We start from the raw sequence: 20,585 nt of genomic DNA, 5'->3' as shown, positions 1-20,585 counted from the left end.
GAGAGGAGAGGAGAGGAGAGGAGAGGAGAGGAGAGGAGAGGAGAGGAGAGGAGAGGAGAGGAGGAGAGGAGAGGAGAGGAGAGGAGAGGAGAGGAGAGGAGAGGAGAGGAGAGGAGGGGAGGGGAGGAGAGGAGAGGAGAGGAGAGGAGAGGAGAGGGGAGGGGGGGAGAAGAGAGGAGAGGGAGGAGAGGAGAGGAGAGGGAGGAGAGGAGAGGGGAGGAGAGAGGAGAGGGGAGGAGGGGATAGGAGAGGAGAGGGGAGGGGTGGAGAGGGGAGGGGAGGAGGGGGAGGAGAGGAGAGGGGAGGGGAGGAGAGGAGAGAGAAGGTGAAGCATCAGAAACCCCTCCTCTCCCCACAGATGCCGACTGGCCTCTCGAGCGTTTCAACCACTCTTTAATTGAGTCTCGGCCGTCTGGCATCTATGGGTTTTGGGAGTTCATCCCGTCTCTCATTCACACACAGACCCGCAGACACGTACGCAGAGACAGACAGACACACACACACACATACACAGAGACATAGACACACAGACACACACAGACAGACACGCGCGCAGACACACACACAGACAGCCACAGACACACGCGCGCACACACAGACAGACACACACAGACACACAGACAGACACATAGACACGCGCGCAGACACACAGCCAGCCACACAGAGACACACACACACACAGACAGCCACACACACGCAGACATACAGACACACACACACACAGACATACACACACACATACACACACACACAGACAGCCACACACACAGTCACACACACACAGACAGTCACACAGACACACGCGCGCACACACAGACAGACACACACAGACACACAGACAGACACATACAGACACGCGCGCAGACACACAGCCAGCCACACAGAGACACACACACACACAGACAGCCACACACACGCAGACATACAGACACACACACACGCAGACATACACACACACATACACACACACACAGACAGCCACACACACACAGTCACACACACACAGACAGTCACACACACAGACAGACACACGCGCGCAGACACACACAGCCAGCCACACACAGAGACAGACACGCGCGCACACATACAGCCAGCCACACACAGACAGACACACAGTCACACAGACAGTCACACACACAGACAGACACACAGCCACACACACAGACAGACACACAGACACGCGCGCAGACACACACACAGCCACACACACTCGCAGACAGCCACACACACAGACACACGCTCCCTCCACACTGTCCCATCTCTTACACAGTGAAGCTCCCTCCGCACCATCCCATCACACACACACACACACACAGTGAAGCTCCCTCCGCACCGTCCCGTCCCGTCTCACACACACACACACACACGATAGTCGCCTCCACCCCGGCGTTTACCTGGAACTGCTGCAGGTAGTCCTCTGTCAGGTCGCCGGTGTAGGCTGTGACGGGCACGTAGGTGTTCAGCTCGGCCAGTCTGGGCTGCGAAACATCCGCCCTGTTCTTGAAGAGGTCAGCTTCGCGCAGGTAGAACTGGGAGCGAGGGAGGGGGAGGGAGAGGGAGAAAGAGAGACAGGCGGCGATGAGCTGAGAGGCCAAAGACCAACTAGACGACCGTGCCACATCCTTCTCGGCGGGACGGGTTTGGAGGGATACGTTCCAAGTTCAGACATGTACCAAGCGCAGGCTCGGCGATCGTTTCGCTCAACACCTCCGCTCAGTCCGTCTTAACCTACTTGATCTCCCAAAATGCTGGAATAACTCAGCGGGTCAGGCAGCATCTCTGTGGATAACGTGGACAGGTACAAAATGCTGGAGTAACTCAGCGGGTCAGGCAGCATCTCTGTGGATAACGTGGACAAGTACAAAGTGCTGGAGTAACTCAGCGGGTCGGGCAGCATCTCAGGAGAGCGTGGACAGGTACGAAGTGCTGGAGTAACTCAGCGGGTCAGGCAGCATCTCTGTGGAGAACGTGGACAGGTAAAAAGTGCTGGAGTAACTCAGCGGGTCAGGCAGCATCTCAGGAGAGAAGGAATGGGTGACGTTTAAGACGTTATCTTCTTCAGACCGATGTCAGGGGAGGGGTCGGGACAAAGAAATGATGTAGTTGGAGACAGGAAGACAGTGCGAGAACTGGGAAGGGGAGGGTAGGGAGAGAGAAAGCAGGGACTATCTGAAGTTAGAGAGGTCAAGTTAGAGAATGCAATTATCTGAATGCATTCAAGAGAGTGCTAGATAGAGCTCTGAAGGACAGCGGAGTCAGGGGGTATGGGGAGAGGGCAGGAACGGGGTACTGATTGAGAATGATCAGCCATGATCACATTGAATGGCGGTGCTGGCTCGAAGGGCCGAATGGCCTCCTCCTGCACCTATTGTCTATTGTTTGTCTATTGCCACATCCTTCTCAGCGGGACGGGTTTGGAGGGATATGTTCCAAGTTTAGACATGTACCAATCGCAGGCTCGGCGATCGTTTCGCTCAACACCTCCGCTCAGTCCGTCTAAACCTACTTGATCTCCCAAAATGCTGGAGTAACTCAGCGGGTCAGGCAGCATCTCAGGAGAACGTGGACAGGTACAAAGTGCTGGAGTAACTCAGCGGGTCAGGTAGCATCTGTGTGGAGAATGTGGACAGGTACAAAGTGCTGGAATTACTCAGCGGGTCGGGCAGCATCTCTAAGGAGAACGTGGACAGGTACAAAGTGCTGGAGTAACTCAGCGGGTCAGGCAGCATCTCAGGAGAGAAGAAATGGGCGACGTTTCGGGTCGAGGCCCTTCTTCAGACTGATGTCAGGGAAGGGGTCGGGACAAAGAAAGGATGTAGTTGGAAACAGGAAGACAGTGGGAGAACTGGGAATGGGGAGGGTAGGGAGAGAGAAAGCAGGGACTAAATAAAGTTAGAGAGGTCAATGTTCATACCGCTGGAGTGTAAACTGCCCAGTTGATGTCCAACGTCAGGGGGACATTTGGAGGGCGTATCTCCGCCTTAAAAATACCCATTGACTTGGCCTCCACAGCCCTTTGTGAGACCGTTTCATGAGACGCGAGAGAGAAGAGGGGGACCTTCTCAAGAGATGCACAAGAGGGAACGGGGGACGGTTTCAGAAGATGCACAAGTGAGATCAGGGCGAGTTTCCTCGTGAGTAGGATAGTGTTCGTGTGCGGGGATACCCACGTGACAAACTACACAAGCGAAATATGAGGTGCTGTTCCTCCAATTTGCGCTGGGCCTCACTCTGACAATGGAGGAGGCCCAGGACAGAAAGATCAGATTGGGAGTGGGAGGGGGGAGTTGGAGTGCTGAGCCACCGGGAGATCAGGTTGGTTCGGGCGGACTGAGCGAAGGTGTTCAGCGAAACGATGTAGAGAAGTTGACGTCTGGAACAGTGGATACAATAGATGAGGTTGGAGGAGGTGCAGGTGAACCTCTGCCTCACCTGGAAAGGTGAGGCCCAGCGCAAATTGGCGGAACAGCACCCCGTATTTCGCTTGGGTAGTTTGTCACGTGGGTGTCCCTTATTTGGGAGTGAGAAAGTTGGCAACCCTGCGTCCGACACAGGTAATGAATGGCAAGACCCTTGACGGCATTGACGTTGAGAGAGATCTTGGGGCCAGAATCCACGGCCCCCTGAAAGAGGCGACACACAGGTAGGCCTTGCGTGATCTTGCCCCCGTCACCTGTGGCAGGACCTACCTGGGAGGACAGGTCGACCCATTGCGCCACTCGCTGGTCGTGGATGGTGACCGTCTTCACCCCTCCGAGGATGACGTTCTTGGCGATCTCCAGCCCCAGTCCCCGCATGCCCGAGATGAGGATGTTGGCATCCTGCATGCGCTTCATCGCCTCATGACCCAGGACGTATCTGTGGATGGAGTTTGGTTAGTCGTGGACCGTATTGGGAGACGGGCAACAGAGAGACAGGGTCGACTGGAATTTAGAGTCAAGTTAGGAACAGGGGACTTACAACGAGATCTGAGTGTCCTAGTGCATCAGTCACTGAAAGGAAGCACGCAGGTACAGCAGGCAGTGAAGAAAGACAATGGCATGTTGGCCTTCATAACAAGAGGAGTTGATTACAGGAGGTCCTTCTGCAGTTGTACAGGGCCCTAGTGAGACCGCACCTGGAGTACTGTGTGCAGTTTTGGTTTCCAAATTTGAGGAAGGATATTCTTGTTATTGAGGGCGTGCAGCGTAGGTTTACTAGGTTAATTCTCGGAATGGCGGGACTGTCATATGTTGAAAGACTGGAGCGACTGGGCTTGCATACACTGGAATTTAGAAGGATGAGAGGAGATCTTATCGAAACGTATAAGATTATTAAGGGGTTGAACACGTTAGAGGCAGGAAGCATGTTCCCAATGTTGGGGGAGTCCAGAACCAGGGGCCACAGTTTAAGAATAAGGGGTCGGCCATTTAGAACTGAGATGAGGAAAAACTTTTTCAGTCAGAGAGTTGTGAATCTGTGGAATTCTCTGCCTCAGAAGGCAGTGGAGGCCAATTCTCTGAATGCATTCAAGAGAGAGCTAGATAGAGCTCTTAAGGATAGCGGAGTCAGGGGGTATGGGGAGAAGGCAGGAACGGGGTACTGATTGAGAATGATCAGCCGTGATCACATTGAATGGCGGTGCGTACAGGCTCGAAGGGCCGAATAGCCTCCTCCTGCACCTATTGTCTATTGAGTCCGCAATGACCAGCGATCCCCGCACATTAACACTACCCTACACACACCAGGGGACAATTTACATTCATACTAAGCCAATAAACCCGCACGTCTTTGGAGTGTGGGAGGAAACCGAAGATCTCGGAGAAAACCCACGCAGGTCACGGGGAGAACCTGCGCCCGTGGTCGGGATCGCCCCCGACATTACAAATTCATGAGAGGATTAGATCGGGAAGATGCACAGAGTCTTTTCCCTAGAGTAGGGGAATCGAGGACCAGAGGACATACTTTCAAAGTCAAGAGGAAAAGATGTCATAGGAATCCGAGGGGTAACTTTTCCACACAGAGGGTGGTGGGTGTATGGAACAAGCTGCCGGAGGAGGTAGTTGAGGCTGGGACTATCCCAACGTTTAAGAAACAGTTGGACAGGTACATGGATAGGACGGGTTTGGAGGGATATGGGCCAAACGCGGGCAGGTGGGACTAGTGTAGATGGGGCATGTTGGCCGGTGTGGGCACGTGGGACTAGTGTAGATGGGGCATTTTGGCCGGTGTGGGCAAAGGTGGGACTAGTGTAGATGGGGCATGTTGGTCGGTGTGGGCAAAGGTGGGACTAGTGTAGATGGGGCATGTTGGCCGGTGTGGGCACGTGGGACTAGTGTAGATGGGGCATTTTGGCCGGTGTGGGCAAAGGTGGGACTAGTGTAGATGGGGCATGTTGGTCGGTGTGGGCAAAGGTGGGACTAGTGTAGATGGGGCATGTTGGCCGGTGTGGGCAAAGGTGGGACTTGTGTAGATGGGGCATGTTGGTCGGTGTGGGCAAAGGTGGGACTAGTGTAGATGGGGCATGTTGGCCGGTGTGGGCAGGTGGAACTAGTGTAGTTGGGGCTTGTTGGTCGGTGTGGGCTGGTGGGACTAGTGTAGATGGGGTTCGTTAGCCGTTGTGGGCAGGTGGGACTAGTGTAGATGGGGCATGTTGGCCGGTGTGGGCAGGTGGGACTAGTGTAGATGGGGCATGTTGGCCGGTGTGGGCAGGTGGGACTAGTGTAGATGGGGCATGTTGGCCGGTGTGGGCAAAGGTGGGACTAGTGTAGATGGGGCATGTTGGCCGGTGTGGGCAGGTGGGACTAGTGTAGATGGGGCATGTTGGCCGGTGTGGGCAGGTGGGACTAGTGTAGATGGGGCATGTTGGCCGGTGTGGGCAAAGGTGGGACTAGTGTAGATGGGGCATGTTGGCCGGTGTGGGCAGGTGGGACTAGTGTAGATGGGGCATGTTGGCCGGTGTGGGCAGGTGGGACTAGTGTAGATGGGGCATGTTGGTTGGTGTGGGCAGGTGGGACTAGTGTAGATGGGGCATGTTGGTCGGTGTGGGCAGGTGGGACTAGTGTAGATGGGGCATGTTGGTCGGTGTGGGCAGGTGGGACTAGTGTAGATGGGGCATGTTGGCCGGTGTGGGCAAATCGGGCCGAAGTGCCTGTTTCCACACTGTATCACTCTATCACTCTATGGACACGGCTCCCTTGCGCTGTGAGGCAGCAACTCTACCGTGACACCACCTTAATCGAGGATCGCCATTAGGTATGGCAACGATCACACTGATTGAGATGCAAATAATGTGGGGTGGTTTTTGTACATTTGGTACACGTGACAATAAAAGAACCATTGAACACTTACAGTTGTCTCGAGTACAGTCCCTCATCAATTTCCGCTTCATTTCCATTCTTCGCCATGCCCTGAAATGAAAGAGATCGCAGTCAGCACAGAAACAAGTGGTAGAGATCCCTCTCACCATTGAAGCCCCCTCCACACGGTCCCGCCTCACACAGTTACTCCAAGGGTCAGACACACACACACAACACACACACAGTGAAGCTCTCTCCGCACCGTCACACACACACACACACACACACACACACACAGTGAAGCTCCCTCAGCATGGTCACACACACACACACACAGAGTGAGGCTCCCTCAGCACCGTCACACACTCACACACACACACACAGTGAAGCTCCCTCCGCACCGACACACACACACACACACACAGTGAAGCTCCCTCAGCACAGTCACACACACACACACAGTGAAGCACTCTCAGCACCGTCCCACAGTGAAGCACCCTCAGCACCGTCCCACACACACACACACAGTGAAGCACCCTCCGCACCGTCACACACACACACAGTGAAGCACCCTCCGCACCGTCACACACACACACAGTGAAGCTCCCTCCGCACCGTCACACACACACACACACACACAGAAGCTCCCTCAGCACCGTCCCACACAGTGAGGCTCCCTCAGCACCATCACACACGCACACACACACACACACACACAGTGAAGCTCCCTCCGCACCGTCCCACACACAGTGAGGCTCCCTCAGCACCGTCCCACACACACAGTGAAGCTCCCTCCGCACCGTCCCACACACACACACACAGTGAAGCTCCCTCAGCACCATCCCACACACACACACACAGTGAGGCTCCCTCAGCACCACCACACACACACACACACACACACACACAGTGAAGCTCCCTCCGCACCGTCACACACACACACACACACACACACACACACAGTGAAGCTCCCTCAGCACCATCCCACACACACACACACAGTAAAGCTCCCTCCGCACCGTCCCACACACACACACAGTAAAGCTCCCTCCGCACCGTCCCACACACACACACACACAGTGAAGCTCCCTCAGCACCATCCCACACACACACACACAGTGAAGCTCCCTCCGCACCGTCCCACACACACAGTGAAGCTCCCTCAGCACCGTCCCACACACACACACACAGTGAAGCTCCCTCAGCACCATCCCACACACACACACACAGTGAGGCTCCCTCCGCACCGTCCCACACACACAGTGAGGCTCCCTCAGCACCGTCCCACACACACACACACAGTGAAGCTCCCTCCGCACCGTCCCACACACAGTGAAGCTCCCTCAGCACCGTCCCACACACACACACACAGTGAAGCTCCCTCAGCACCGTCCCACACACACACACACACACACACACAGTGAAGCTCCCTCAGCACCGTCCCACACACACACACACACAGTGAAGCTCCCTCCGCACCGTCCCACACACACAGTGAAGCTCCCTCAGCACCGTCCCACACACACACACACACACACACAGTGAAGCTCCCTCTGCACCGTCCCACACACACACACAGTGAAGCTCCCTCCGCACCGTCCCACACACACACAGTGAGGCTCCCTCAGCACCGTCCCACACACACACACACACACAGTGAAGCTCCCTCCGCACCGTCCCACACACACACAGTGAGGCTCCCTCAGCACCGTCCCACACACACACACACAGTGAAGCTCCCTCCGCACCGTCCCACACACACACAGTGAGGCTCCCTCAGCACCGTCCCACACACAGTGAAGCTCCCTCAGCACCGTCCCACACACACAGTGAGGCTCCCTCAGCACCGTCCCACACACACAGTGAGGCTCCCTCCGCACCGTCCCACACACAGTGAGGCTCCCTCAGCACCGTCCCACACACAGTGAAGCTCCCTCAGCACCGTCCCACACACACACACACAGTGAAGCTCCCTCAGCACCGTCCCACACACAGTGAAGCTCCCTCAGCACCGTCCCACACACACACACACAGTGAAGCACCCTCAGCACCGTCCCACACACACACACAGTGAAGCTCCCTCCGCACCGTCCCACACACACACACACAGTGAAGCTCCCTCTGCACCGTCCCACACACACACACACACACACACAGTGAAGCTCCCTCCACACCGTCCCGCCTCACAGATACTCCCAGGGTCAGACAGGCGGAAAGAGAGAGGTAGGCGGACAGAGGGAGGCAGGCGGACAGAGGGAGGGAGGGAGAGAGTGAGGGGGGGGAGGAAGGGAGGGAAAGAGGAAGAGAGAGAGGGAGAGAGAGAGAAAGAGGGAGGGAGAGGGAAAGAGCGAAAGAGGGAGGGGGAGAGGGAGGGGGGAGAGAGGGGGAGCGAGAGGGAGCGAGACACTGTCTTGCCACACACACTTCCAGGGTCAGACACACACACGCCCGCCCAGTAAAGTTCTACTCTTTCACACACAGTAAAGTTCGCAGCGCCATCTAATGAGGCAGTCAAACACACACACACACACACACTGACACTGAGATGGCACAAGCCCGGGTCAAAGGGAGTGACACTCCCTCCGCACCGTTCCATCGTGGACTCTCTGGTGCAGATGGCGAGCAAACTCCTCTTTGCAATATCAAGTTCAAGCGCTAGAGTGGAGTTGTGGCTACGCCGTCCTGTCGCGACCACTCGTCCCTTCCCACCCAAACCACCCCATCCCCGGGCACTTTCCCCTGCAACCGCACGAGATGCAACACCTGTCCCTTTACCTCCCCCCTCAACTCCATCCAAGGACCCAAACAGTCTTTCCAGGTGAGACAGAGGTTCACCTGCACCTCCTCCAACCTCATCTATTGCATCCGCTGCTCCAGATGTCAACTTATTTACATCGGCGAGACCAAGCGCAGGCTCGGCGATCGCTTCGCTCAACACCTGCGCTCGGTCCGCATTGACCAAACTGGTCTCCCGGTGGCTGAGCACTTCAACTCTCCCTCCCACTCCCAGTCTGACCTTTCTGTCATGGGCCTCCTCCAGTGCCATAGTGAGGCCCACCGCAAATTGGAGGAACAGCACCTCATATTTCGCCTGGGCAGTTTGCAGCCCGGTGGTATGAACATCGACTTCTCCAACTTTAGATAGTTCCTCTGTCCCTCTCTACCCCTCCTCCCTTCCCAGATCTCCCCCTATCTTCCTGTATCCACCTATATCCTTCCTTTGTCCCGCCCCCCCTGACATCAGTCTGAAGAAGGGTCTCGACCCGAAACGTCGCCCATTCCTTCTCTCCCGAGATGCTGCCTGACCTGCTGAGTTACTCCAGCATTTTGTGAATAAATCAAAGCGCACTGCTGGGGGTCAGGTACGGAGCGAGGCTCCCTCCACACCATCCCATCACACGCTCCTGACACAGAGATCAGACACAGAGCCACGTTCCCTCCACGCCGCCCCGCCCAGAGTTCTCTGGGTGGCGAAGCCCAAGGGCAAGGTTCCCGAGACTCGGAAGCTGAAGGTCGGCTTTTCACAGCTCTCCAACGTCTGTCACTGGCAGCAGAGGAGAGAGAAGCCCTACTGACAAGAACAGCCCTCTCCCTTCGCCACCTCCCGCATAGAAATATAAAAACATAGAGAATCGGTGCAGGGGGAGGCCATTCGGGCCCTTCGAGCCTGTACGCACCGCCATCCATTGTGATCACGGCTGATCGTCCACAATCAGTAACCCGTGCCTGCCTTCTCCCCATATCCCTTGATTCCACTGGCCCCTAGAGCTCTATCTAACTCTCTCTTAAACCCATCCAATGAATCGGCCTCCACTGCCCTCTGTGGCAGAGAATACCACACATTCACAACTCTCTGGGTGGAAAAGATTTTTCTCACCTCAGTTTTAAATGGCCGACCCCTTTTTCTCAAACTGTGTGTGACCCAACTGACTCCTTTTCTCCAGAGATGCTGCCTGACCCGCTGAGTTTAGTTTAGATTTATAAGAAGATAACTGCAAATGCTGGTACAAATCGAAGGTATTTATAGACAATAGACAATAGGTGCAGGAGGAGGCCATTCAGCCCTTCGAGCCAGCACCGCCATTCAATGCGATCATGGCTGATCACTCTCAATCAGTACCCCGTTCCTGCCTTTTCCCCATACCCCCTCACTCCGCTATCCTTAAGAGCTCTATCCAGCTCTCTCTTGAAAGCATCCAACGAACTGGCCTCCACTGCCTTCTGAGGCAGAGAATTCCACACCTTCACCACTCTCTGACTGAAAAAGTTCTTCCTCCTCTCCGTTCTAAATGGCTTACCCCTTATTCTTAAACTGTGGCCCCTTGTTCTGGACTCCCCCAACATTGGGAACATGTTTCCTGCCTCTAATGTGTCCAATCCCCTAATTATCTTATATGTTTCAATAAGATCCCCCCTCATCCTTCTATATTCCAGTGTATACAAGCCTAATTGCTCCAGCCTTTCAACATACGACAGTCCCGCCATTCCGGGAATTAACCTAGTGAACCTACGCTGCACGCCCTCAATAGCAAGAATATCCTTCCTCAAATTTGGAGACCAAAACTGCACACAGTACTCCAGGTGCGGTCTCACCAGTGCCCGGTACAACTGTAGAAGGACCTCTTTGCTCCTATACTCAACTCCTCTTGTTATGAAGGCCAACATTCCATTGGCTTTCTTCACTGCCTGCTGTACCTGCATGCTTCCTTTCAGTGACTGATGCACTAGGACACCCAGATCTCGTTGAACATCCCCTCTTCCTAACTTGACACCATTCAGATAATAATCTGCCTTTCTATTCTTACTTCCAAAGTGAATAACCTCACACTTATCTACATTAAACTGCATCTGCCATATATCCGCCCACTCACACAACCTGTCCAAGTCACCCTGCAGCCTTATTGCATCTTCCTCACAATTCACACTACCCCCCAGCTTAGCATCATCTGCAAATTTGCTAATGGTACTTTTAATCCCTTCATCACAAAATGCTGGAGTAACTCAGCAGGGCAGGCAGCATCTCGGGAGAGAAGGAATGGCTGACGTTTCGGATCGAGGCCCTTCTTCAGACTTAGTTTAGAGTTTAGTTTAGAGATACAGCGCAGAAACAGGCCCTTTGGCTCACCGACCAGCGATCGCCCGTTCACACGATAGTTTGGTTTAGAGATACAGCGCGGAAACACAATCCCTTCCCCACCGACCAGCGATCGCCCGTTCTATACAATACAATGCAATATATCTTTATTGTCATTGTACAGGGGTACAACGAGATTGGGAATGCGCCTCCCATACGATGCAATAATTTAATTAGCTAGTCAGTATTAATTTAAACAACCCAATGAAACAAATTGTAACAGTTTTAAAACAGAATAAAGTGCAAGTAGATCTGTGCCGGTTCACTGTGCGATGTGACCATCCGGCTCAGTAGGACCGGTTCATAGCAGCTATGGCCCTGGGGATGAAGCTGTTCCTGAGTCTGGAGGTGCGGGCGTAGAACTACACTAGCTTGGTTTAGAGATACAGCGCGGAAACAGGCCCTTCGGCCCACCGAGTCCGCGCCGACCAGCGATCACCCCGTCTGGTAGCATTATCCGACACAGACTGGGGGGATAATTAACAATCTTTACCGAAGCCAATTAAACTGCAAAGCCGCACGTCGTTAGAGTGTGAGCGGAAACCGGAGCACCCGGTGAAATCTCACTGGGTGAAGACATTTTTTCTCATCTCAGTCCTAAATGGCCTACGCCTTATTCTTAAAGGAGAGGCTTTCTATTTGCTACTCCCTCCTTTCTCTCTCCCCCCCACCCCCCCTCGTCCGAACAACACACAATGTACACTCCCACACCTAAAACAGTGACCACCATTTTAGGAAAAGACTCCTGCTACATACCCAGCAAAGTGAAAATCCTTTTTTTGCTGCTCGCACTTCCTGGTGCCCGAGTAATGCATAATTTAGTGCTTGTAATGGTCGATGACTCATCATGACAAATTGAGTCACCGACACCAATTAAAGGCAAGAGATTAAGTGTCCGTGTAGAAAGGAACTGCAGATGCTGGTTTACACCGAAAGACAGACACACAAGGCTGGAGAAACTCAGCGGGTCGGGCAGCATCTCTGTGGAGAACGTGGACAGGTACAAAGTGCTGGGGTAACTCAGCGGGTCGGGCAGCATCTCTGTGGAGAACGTGGACAGGTGCAAAGTGCTGGAGTAACTCAGCGGGCCCGGCAGCATCTCCGTGGAGAACGTGGACAGGTACAAAGTGCTGGAGTAACTCAGCGGGTCGGGCAGCATCTCTGGAGAACGTGGACAGGTACAAAGTGCTGGAGTAACTCAGCGGGTCGGGCAGCATCTCTGTGGAGAACGTGGACAGGTGCAAAGTGCTGGAGTAACTCAGCGGGTCAGGCAGCATCTCTGGAGAGAACGTGGACAGGTACAAAGTGCTGGAGTAACTCAGCGGGTCAGGCAGCATCTCTGGAGAGAACGTGGACAGGTACAAAGTGCTGGAGTAACTCAGCGGGTCAGGCAACATCTCTGGAGACGTGGACAGGTACAAAGTACTTGGCCTCGACAGGCAAAGAATCCCACAGATTCACCACCCTCTGACTAAAGATGTTCCTCCTCACCTCCGTTCTAAAAGAGCGTCCTTTAATTCTGAGGCTGTGCCCTCTGGTCCCAGACTCTCCCACTAGTGGAAACATCCTCTCCACATCCACTCTATCCAGGCCGCTCACTGTTCTGTACGTTTCAACGAGGTCCCCCCTCATTCTTCTAAACGCTAGCGAGTACAGGCTCAGTGCCGCCAAACGCTCAGAAGGTGGCGTGGGCTGTTGCCAGTGCTGACTTCGGTGAATTCCATTGGCGACTACCCACGTCAGCCGGCGACAGGTACTGGCATCAAAAGCGGAGGCCAAAATGACGTGAATTATAGACAATAGGTGCAGGAGGAGGCCATTCGGCCCTTCGAGCCAGCACCGCCACTCAATGTGATCATGGCTGATCATTCTCAATCAGTACCCCGTTCCCGCTTTCTCCCCATACCCCCTGACTCCGCTATCCTTAAGAGCTCTATCTAGCTCTCTCTTGAATGTATTCAGAGAATTGGCCTCCACTGCCTTCTGAGGCAGAGAATTCCACAGATTCACAACTCTCTGACTGAAAAAGTTTTTCCTCATCTCTGTTCGAAATGGCCTACCCCTTATTCTTCAACTGTGGCCCCTGGTTCTGGACTCCCCCAACATTGGGAACATGTTTCCTGCCTCTAAAGTGTCCAACCCCTTAATAATCTTATACGTTTCGATAAGATCCCCGCTCATCCTTCTAAATTCCAGTGTATACAAGCCTAGTCGCTCCAGTCTTTCAACATAGAAAATAGGTGCAGGAGTAGGCCATTCGGCCCTTCGAGCCTGCACCGCCATTCAATATGATCATGGCTGATCATCCAGCTCAGTAACCTGTACCTGCCTTCTCTCCATACCCTCTGATCCCTTTAGCCACAAGGGCCACATCTAACTCCCTCTTAAATATAGCCAATGAACTGGCCTCAACTACCTTCTGTGGCAGAGAATTCCACAGACTCACCACTCTCTGTGTGAAGAAATGTTTTCTCATATGACAGTCCCGCCATTCCGGGAATTAACCTAGTAAACCTACGCTGCACGCCCTCAATAGCAAGAATATCCTTCCTCAAATTTGGAGACCAAAACTGCACACAGTACTCCAGGTGCGGTCTCACTAGGGCCCTGTACAACTGCAGAAGGACCTCTTTGCTCTTATACTCAACTCCTCTTGTTATGAAGGCCAACATGCCATTGGCTTTCTTCACTTGTCGTAGCTTGTCGCGGGTGGACGTAGGTTGACCTCAGTTGGCGCCTGTTTGGTCGTAGGAGGACGTCCTAAGTCGAGACGACTGGGTCGCCGGTAGCTTGCCTTAGCTTGGCGTGAGTTGTTGTAGCTTGTCGTAGACATTGTCATGGGGGGGGGGGGGCCCAGTCGACGGTTTTTCGACGACCTGCTACGACTCTGGCATATATAAGAAAAGAACTGCAGATGCTGGTACAATCATATTTCATATTTTATTTATTTCATATTTCAGATACAGCGCGGAAACAGGCCTTTTCGGCCCACCAAGTCCGCACCGCCCAGTGATCCCCGCACACTAACACTATCCTACACACACTAGGGACAATTTTTACATTTACCCAATCAATTAACCTACAAACCTGTACGTCTTTGGAGTGTGGGAGGAAACCGAAGATCTCGGAGAAAACCCACGCAGGTCACGGGGAGAACGTACAAACTCCTTACAGTACAGCACCTGTAGTCAGGATCGAACCTGAGTCTCCGGCGCTGCATTCGCTGTAAAGCAGCAACTCTACCGCAGCGCTACCGTGCTATCGAAGGTATTTATTCACAAAATGCTAGAGTAACTCAGCAGGTCGGGCAGCATCTCAGGAGAGAAGGAATGGGCGACGTTTCGGGTCGAGACCCTTCTTCAGACTGATGTCGGGGGGAGCGGGACAAAGGAAGGATATAGGTGGAAACAGGAAGACAGAGGGAGATCTGGGAAGGGGGAGGGGAAGAGAGGACAGAGGAACTATCTAAAGTTGGAGAAGTCGATGTTTATACCGCTGGGCTGCAAGCTGCACCAGGCGAAATATGAGGTGCTGTTCCTCCAATTTGCGGTGGGCCTCACTATGACACTGGAGGAGGCCCATGACAGAAAGGTCAGACTGGGAGTGGGAGGGGGAGGGGGAGTTGAAGTGCTCAGCCACCGGGAGATCAGATTGGTTAAGGCGGACTGAGCGAAGGTGTTGAGCGAAGCGATCGCCGAGCCTGCGTTTGGTTTCGCCGATGTAAAGAAGTTGACATCTAGAGCAGCTGATACAGTAGATGAGGTTGGAGGAGGTGCAGGTGAACCTCTGTCTCACCTGGAAAGACTGTTTGGGTCCTTGGATGGAGTTGAGTGGGGAGATAAAAGGACAGGTGTTGCATCTCGTGCGGTTGCAGGGGAAAGTGCCCGGGGATGGGGTGGTTTGGGTGGGAAGGGACGAGTGGACCAGGGAGTTACGGAGGGAACGGTCTCTGCGGAACGCAGAGAGGGGAGGGGATGGGAAGATGTGGCCAGTGGTGGGGTCCCGTTGGAGGTGACGGAAATGTTGGCGGATGATTTGTTGGATACGCTGGCTGGTGGGGTGGAAGGTGAGGACGAGGGGGATTCTGTCCTTGTTACGAGTGGGGGGGAGGGGGAGCAAGAACGGAGCTGCGGGATGTAGAAGAGACCCTAGTGAGAGCCTCATCTATAATGGAAGAGGGGAAGCCTAAATCACCTAAGTGGTACAGGCCCTTAACCTGTCCAAGTCCTTCTACAGAGTCCATGCTTCCTGTACACTGCCTGCCCCTCCACCTATCGTTGCATTATCTGCAAACTTGGCCACAAAACCTTCAAACCCCTTTTCCAAACCATTAAGATACAATTAATCTGAAGAATGATCTCGACCAAAAAGTGTGACGGGTCTCGACCCGAAACACCACCCATTCCTTCGGTCCCGAGATGCTGCCTGTCCCGCTGAGTTACTCCGGCGTTTTGTATCTATCTTCATTAATAGACAACGTGAAGAGAAGTGGCCCCAGCACCAACCCTTGCACAAATACAATCAAGGCATCAATAGACAATAGGTGCAGGAGGAGGCCATTCGGCCCTTCGAGCCAGCACCACCATTCAATGTGATCATGGCTCCCAGTACGGTACAGAATCAACTTCAAGCTCCTCCTATTCACATTCCTTATCGGGCTTGCCCCCCCCCCCCCCATATCAAATATCTTCTAACCCACCACTCTAGCTCCAGGTCCCTCAGGTCGGCCGACTTGGGGCTACTGACTATCCCGCGGTCTAGGCTTAAGCTCAGGGGTGACCGCGCTTTTGCGGTTGCAGCTCCGAGACTGTGGAACAGCATCCCTCTCCCCATCAGAACTGCCCCCTCCATCGACTCCTTTAAGTCCAGGCTCAAAACCTATTTCAATTCCCTAGCGTTTGAGGCCCTCTGAGGAGGCGCTGTGAACTGTTTACGTATGTGTTGTTATGTTTGTGTGCCATTGTATGTTCGTTTCTTAGTACCTGAACTGATGTACAGCACTTTGGTCAACGTGGGTTGTTTTTAAATGTGCTATACAAATAAAATTGACTTGACTTGACTTGATCATTCTCAATCAGTACCCCGTTCCTGCCTTCTCCCCATACCCCCTGACTCTGCTATCCTTAAGAGCTCTAACTAGCTCTCTCTTGAATGCATTCAGAGAATTGGCCTCCACTGCCTTCTGAGGCAGAGAATTCCACAGATTCACAACTCTGACTGAAAAAGTTTTTCCTCATCTCCGTTCTAAATGGCCGACCCCTTATTCCTAAACTGTGGCCCCTGGTTCTGGACTCCCCCAACATTGGGAACATGTTTCCTGCCTCTAACATGTCCAACCACTTAATAATCTTATATGTTTCGATAAGATCCCCTCTCATCCTTCTAAATTCCAGTGTATACAAGCCTAGCCGCTCCAGTCTTTCAACATGTGACAGTCCCGCCATTCCGGGAATCAACCTAGTAAACCTACGCTGCACGCCCTCAATAGCAAGAATATCCTTTCTCAAATTTGGAGACCAAAACTGCACACAGTACTCCAGGTGCGGTCTCACTAGGGCCCTGTACAACTGCAGAAGGACCTCTTTGCTCCTATACTCAACTCCTCTTGTTATGAAGGCCAACATGCCATTGGCTTTCTGCACTGCCTGCTGTACCTGCATGCTTCCTTTCAGTGACTGATGCACTAGGACACCCAGATCTCGTTGTGCGTCCCCTTTTCCTAACTTGACACCATTCAGATAATCCACAGATAAAGGATTCAATTCACAGTAAACAGTACAACTCTTTAGGAAGAGATCGAACACACACACACACACTGTAAAGTTCCCTACACACCGACCCGTCACGCACATACACCGACCGATCAGCCAAAACATTATGACCCGATGAGCCAAAACATTATGACCACCTGCCTAATATGCTGTTGGTCCTCCGTGTGCAGCCCCATACACAGCAGGGTGCGATGCACTGTGTATTGTGACACATTCCTCCCGTGACCACCATTAACATTTTCTGTGACTTGTGCATCGATGAGCCTTATCATCATATCATATCATATATATACAGCCGGAAACAGGCCTTTTCGGCCCACCAAGTCCGTGCCGCCCAGCGATCCCCGTACATTAACACTATCCTACACCCACTAGGGACAATTTTTAACATTTACCCAGCCAATTAACCTACATACCTGTACGTCTTTGGAGTGTGGGAGAAAACCGAAGATCTCGGAGAAAACCCACGCAGGTCACGGGGAGAACGTACAAACTCCTTACAGTGCAGCACCCGTAGTCAGGATCGAACATGAGTCTCCGGCGCTGCATTCGCTGTAAAGCAGCAACTCTACCGCTGGGCGCCTGTCGCCGGTTTGTCCCTCCTCGGACCACTGTCGGTCGGTACTCATCACTGCTGACCGGGATCACCCCACAAGCCTTGCCGTTTCAGAGATGCTCTCACCCAGTCGCCTGGCCAGAACAATTTGGCCCTTGTCAAAGTCGCTCAGGTCTTTACTCCTGCCCATTTCTCCTGCATCCAACACATCAACTCAAGAGCTGACTGTTCACTTGCTGTCTAATATATCCCACCCCTTGACAGGTGCCATTGTAACAAGATAATCATTGTTATTCACTTGTGCCTGTCACTTGTGCGATTGGCTGATCGGTGAACAAGCTCCCTCCACACCGTCCCACATACTCTCACACAGAGGAGAGAGGGGGAGAAGGAGAGAGAGAAAGAGAAGGAGAGAGAGAGAGAAAGAGAAGGAGAGAGAGGGGGAGAGGGGAAGAGAGAGAGGGGGGGGGGGGGGAGAGAGAGGGGGGGGGGGGGGGAGAGAGAGAGAGAGAGAGACAAAATGCTGGAGTAACTCAGCGGGACAGGCAGCATCTATGGAGAGAAGGAATGGGTGACGTTTCAGGTCAGACTGAAGACGGGTCTCGACCCGAAACATCACCCATTCCTTCTCTCCAGAGATGCTGCCTGTCCCGCTGAGTTACTCCAGCATTTTGTGTCTACCTTCGAATTAAAACAGCAACTGCAGTTCTTTCCTGCACACAATGCTCCCTTTCCACCATGTCGTCTCAGACACTGACGGTCCCTCGGCACGATTCCACATGACACACACAGTGAAGCTCCCTCTGCACCATTGCGTGTCTTCTCTCACACACACGCACTTAGTGGGGAGAAAGACACACACACACACTAAAGCTCCCTCCGCACCCTCCCGTCACACACACGCACAGTGAAGCTTCTTCCACAGCGTCCAGTCACATACATGCAGACACATAGACACACCACAGAAACGTTTCCTTCGCACCGCCCCATCTCACACACGCACACACTTACAGAGGGAAGCGCGCACACACACACACACAGAGTAAATCTCCCTCTGCACTGTCTCGTCTCACACACACACAGTAAATCTCCCTCTGCACTGTCTCGTCTCTCACACACACACACAGTAAATCTCCCACTGCACTGTCTCGTCACACACACACACACACACACACACACACACACACAGAGTAAATCTCCCTCTGCACTCTCGTCTCACACACACACACACTTGGAGGGAAGCGCACACACACACACTTGGAGGGAAGCACACACACATACACACACACACAGTAAGTCTCCCTCTGAACCATCGCATCACACACACACACACACACACACACAGTACAGCTCCCTCTGCACCGTTCCGTCTCTCTCTCTCTCACACACAGAGTAAATCTCCCTCTGCACTCTCGTCTCACACACACACACACACGGAGGGAAGCACACACACACACACACACTTGGAGGGAAGCGCGCACACACATACTTGGAGGGAAGCACACACACACACACACAGCAAGTCTCCCTCTGAACCATCGCATCACACACACACACAGTACAGCTCCCTCTGCACCGTACTGTCTCTCTCTCTCATACACACAGAGTAAATCTCTCTCTGCACTCTCTCGTCTCTCACACACACACTTGGAGAGAAGCGCACACACACGGTAAGTCTCCCTCTGAACCATCGCATCACACACACACACAGTACAGCTCCCTCTGCACCACCGTTCTGTCTCTCTCTCTCTCTTTCTCAAACACACACACAGTAAATCTCCCTCTTCACCATCTGGTCACACACACACACCCAGGGTCAGACAGAGGGAAGGGATGGAACCCTAACCCTGGAGGGTTAGGGTCTGTGGCGCCTCGAGGCAGCGTCTCTGCGCCACCCCGCTGGCCGCCCAGACAGGCACTCACGTTGGCAGGTGTCGCCGGGGATTCGGTCCGTAGAGAGTTGACGGAGGAGCAGTTGGAAGCGGACTTGGGATCTGCTGCGGAGACGGACACACGGCGCTTCTTGGAAAGCGGAGAACTGGACATCTGCAGACGTGGAGAGAAAGAAGACGGGAGACAGAGGTCAGCGGAGAGATGGGCTGTTCGGCATCTGTCCGCCCACACTTACTCAAATCCGTTCATTATTCTTGTGTGTACCTACACAGTCAAAAGCTTTTGTCCTGCCTGGCATTCGGCCCATCAAGTCTACTCCGCCATTCAATCATGGCTGATAGTCATCGAGTGACACAGTATGGAAACAGGCCCTTCAGCCCAACTCGCCCACACCGGCCAACATGCCCCATCTACACTAGTCCCACCTTTGCCCACACCGGCCAACATGCCTCATCTACACTAGTCCCACCTGCCCACACCGGCCAACATGCCCCATCTACACTAGTCCCACCTGCCCACACCGGCCAACATGCCCCATCTACACTAGTCCCACCTGCCCACACCGACCAACATGCCCCATCTACACTAGTCCCACCTGCCCACATCGGCCAACATGCCCCATCTACACTAGTCCCACCTGCCCACACCGACCAACATGCCCCATCTACACTAGTCCCACCTTTGCCCACACCGACCAACATGCCCCATCTACACTAGTCCCACCTGCCCACATCGGCCAACATGCCCCATCTACACTAGTCCCACCTGCCCACACCGACCAACATGCCCCATCTACACTAGTCCCACCTTTGCCCACACCGGCCAACATGCCCCATCTACACTAGTCCCACCTGCCCACACTGGCCAACATGCCCCATCTACACTAGTCCCACCTGCCCACACCGGCCAACATGCCCCAACTACACTAGTCCCACCTGCCCACACCGACAAAC

The 20,585-nt window shown here is 53.6% G+C and overlaps 1 protein-coding gene across 1 annotated transcript; it reads right to left on the bottom strand.

Annotated features, from left to right (window-relative positions):
• Window positions 1-1,394: 1,394 nt before the first annotated feature.
• On the bottom strand, window positions 1,395-19,785 carry LOC144591721 (ubiquitin-like modifier-activating enzyme 1; the record flags this gene model as incomplete). Its single annotated transcript, XM_078395754.1, has 4 exons — window positions 1,395-1,529; window positions 3,690-3,858; window positions 6,331-6,389; window positions 19,663-19,785. Coding segments are annotated over 4 exons (486 nt in total), but the record flags the coding sequence as incomplete, so codon positions are not given.
• Between the last annotated feature and the right edge of the window lie 800 nt (window positions 19,786-20,585).

Source organism: Rhinoraja longicauda, unplaced genomic scaffold, assembly GCF_053455715.1.
Source record: "Rhinoraja longicauda isolate Sanriku21f unplaced genomic scaffold, sRhiLon1.1 Scf001568, whole genome shotgun sequence".
In the NCBI taxonomy this organism is placed as follows: Eukaryota; Metazoa; Chordata; class Chondrichthyes; order Rajiformes; family Arhynchobatidae; genus Rhinoraja; species Rhinoraja longicauda.
This window is presented reverse-complemented; position numbering and strand designations above follow the sequence as displayed.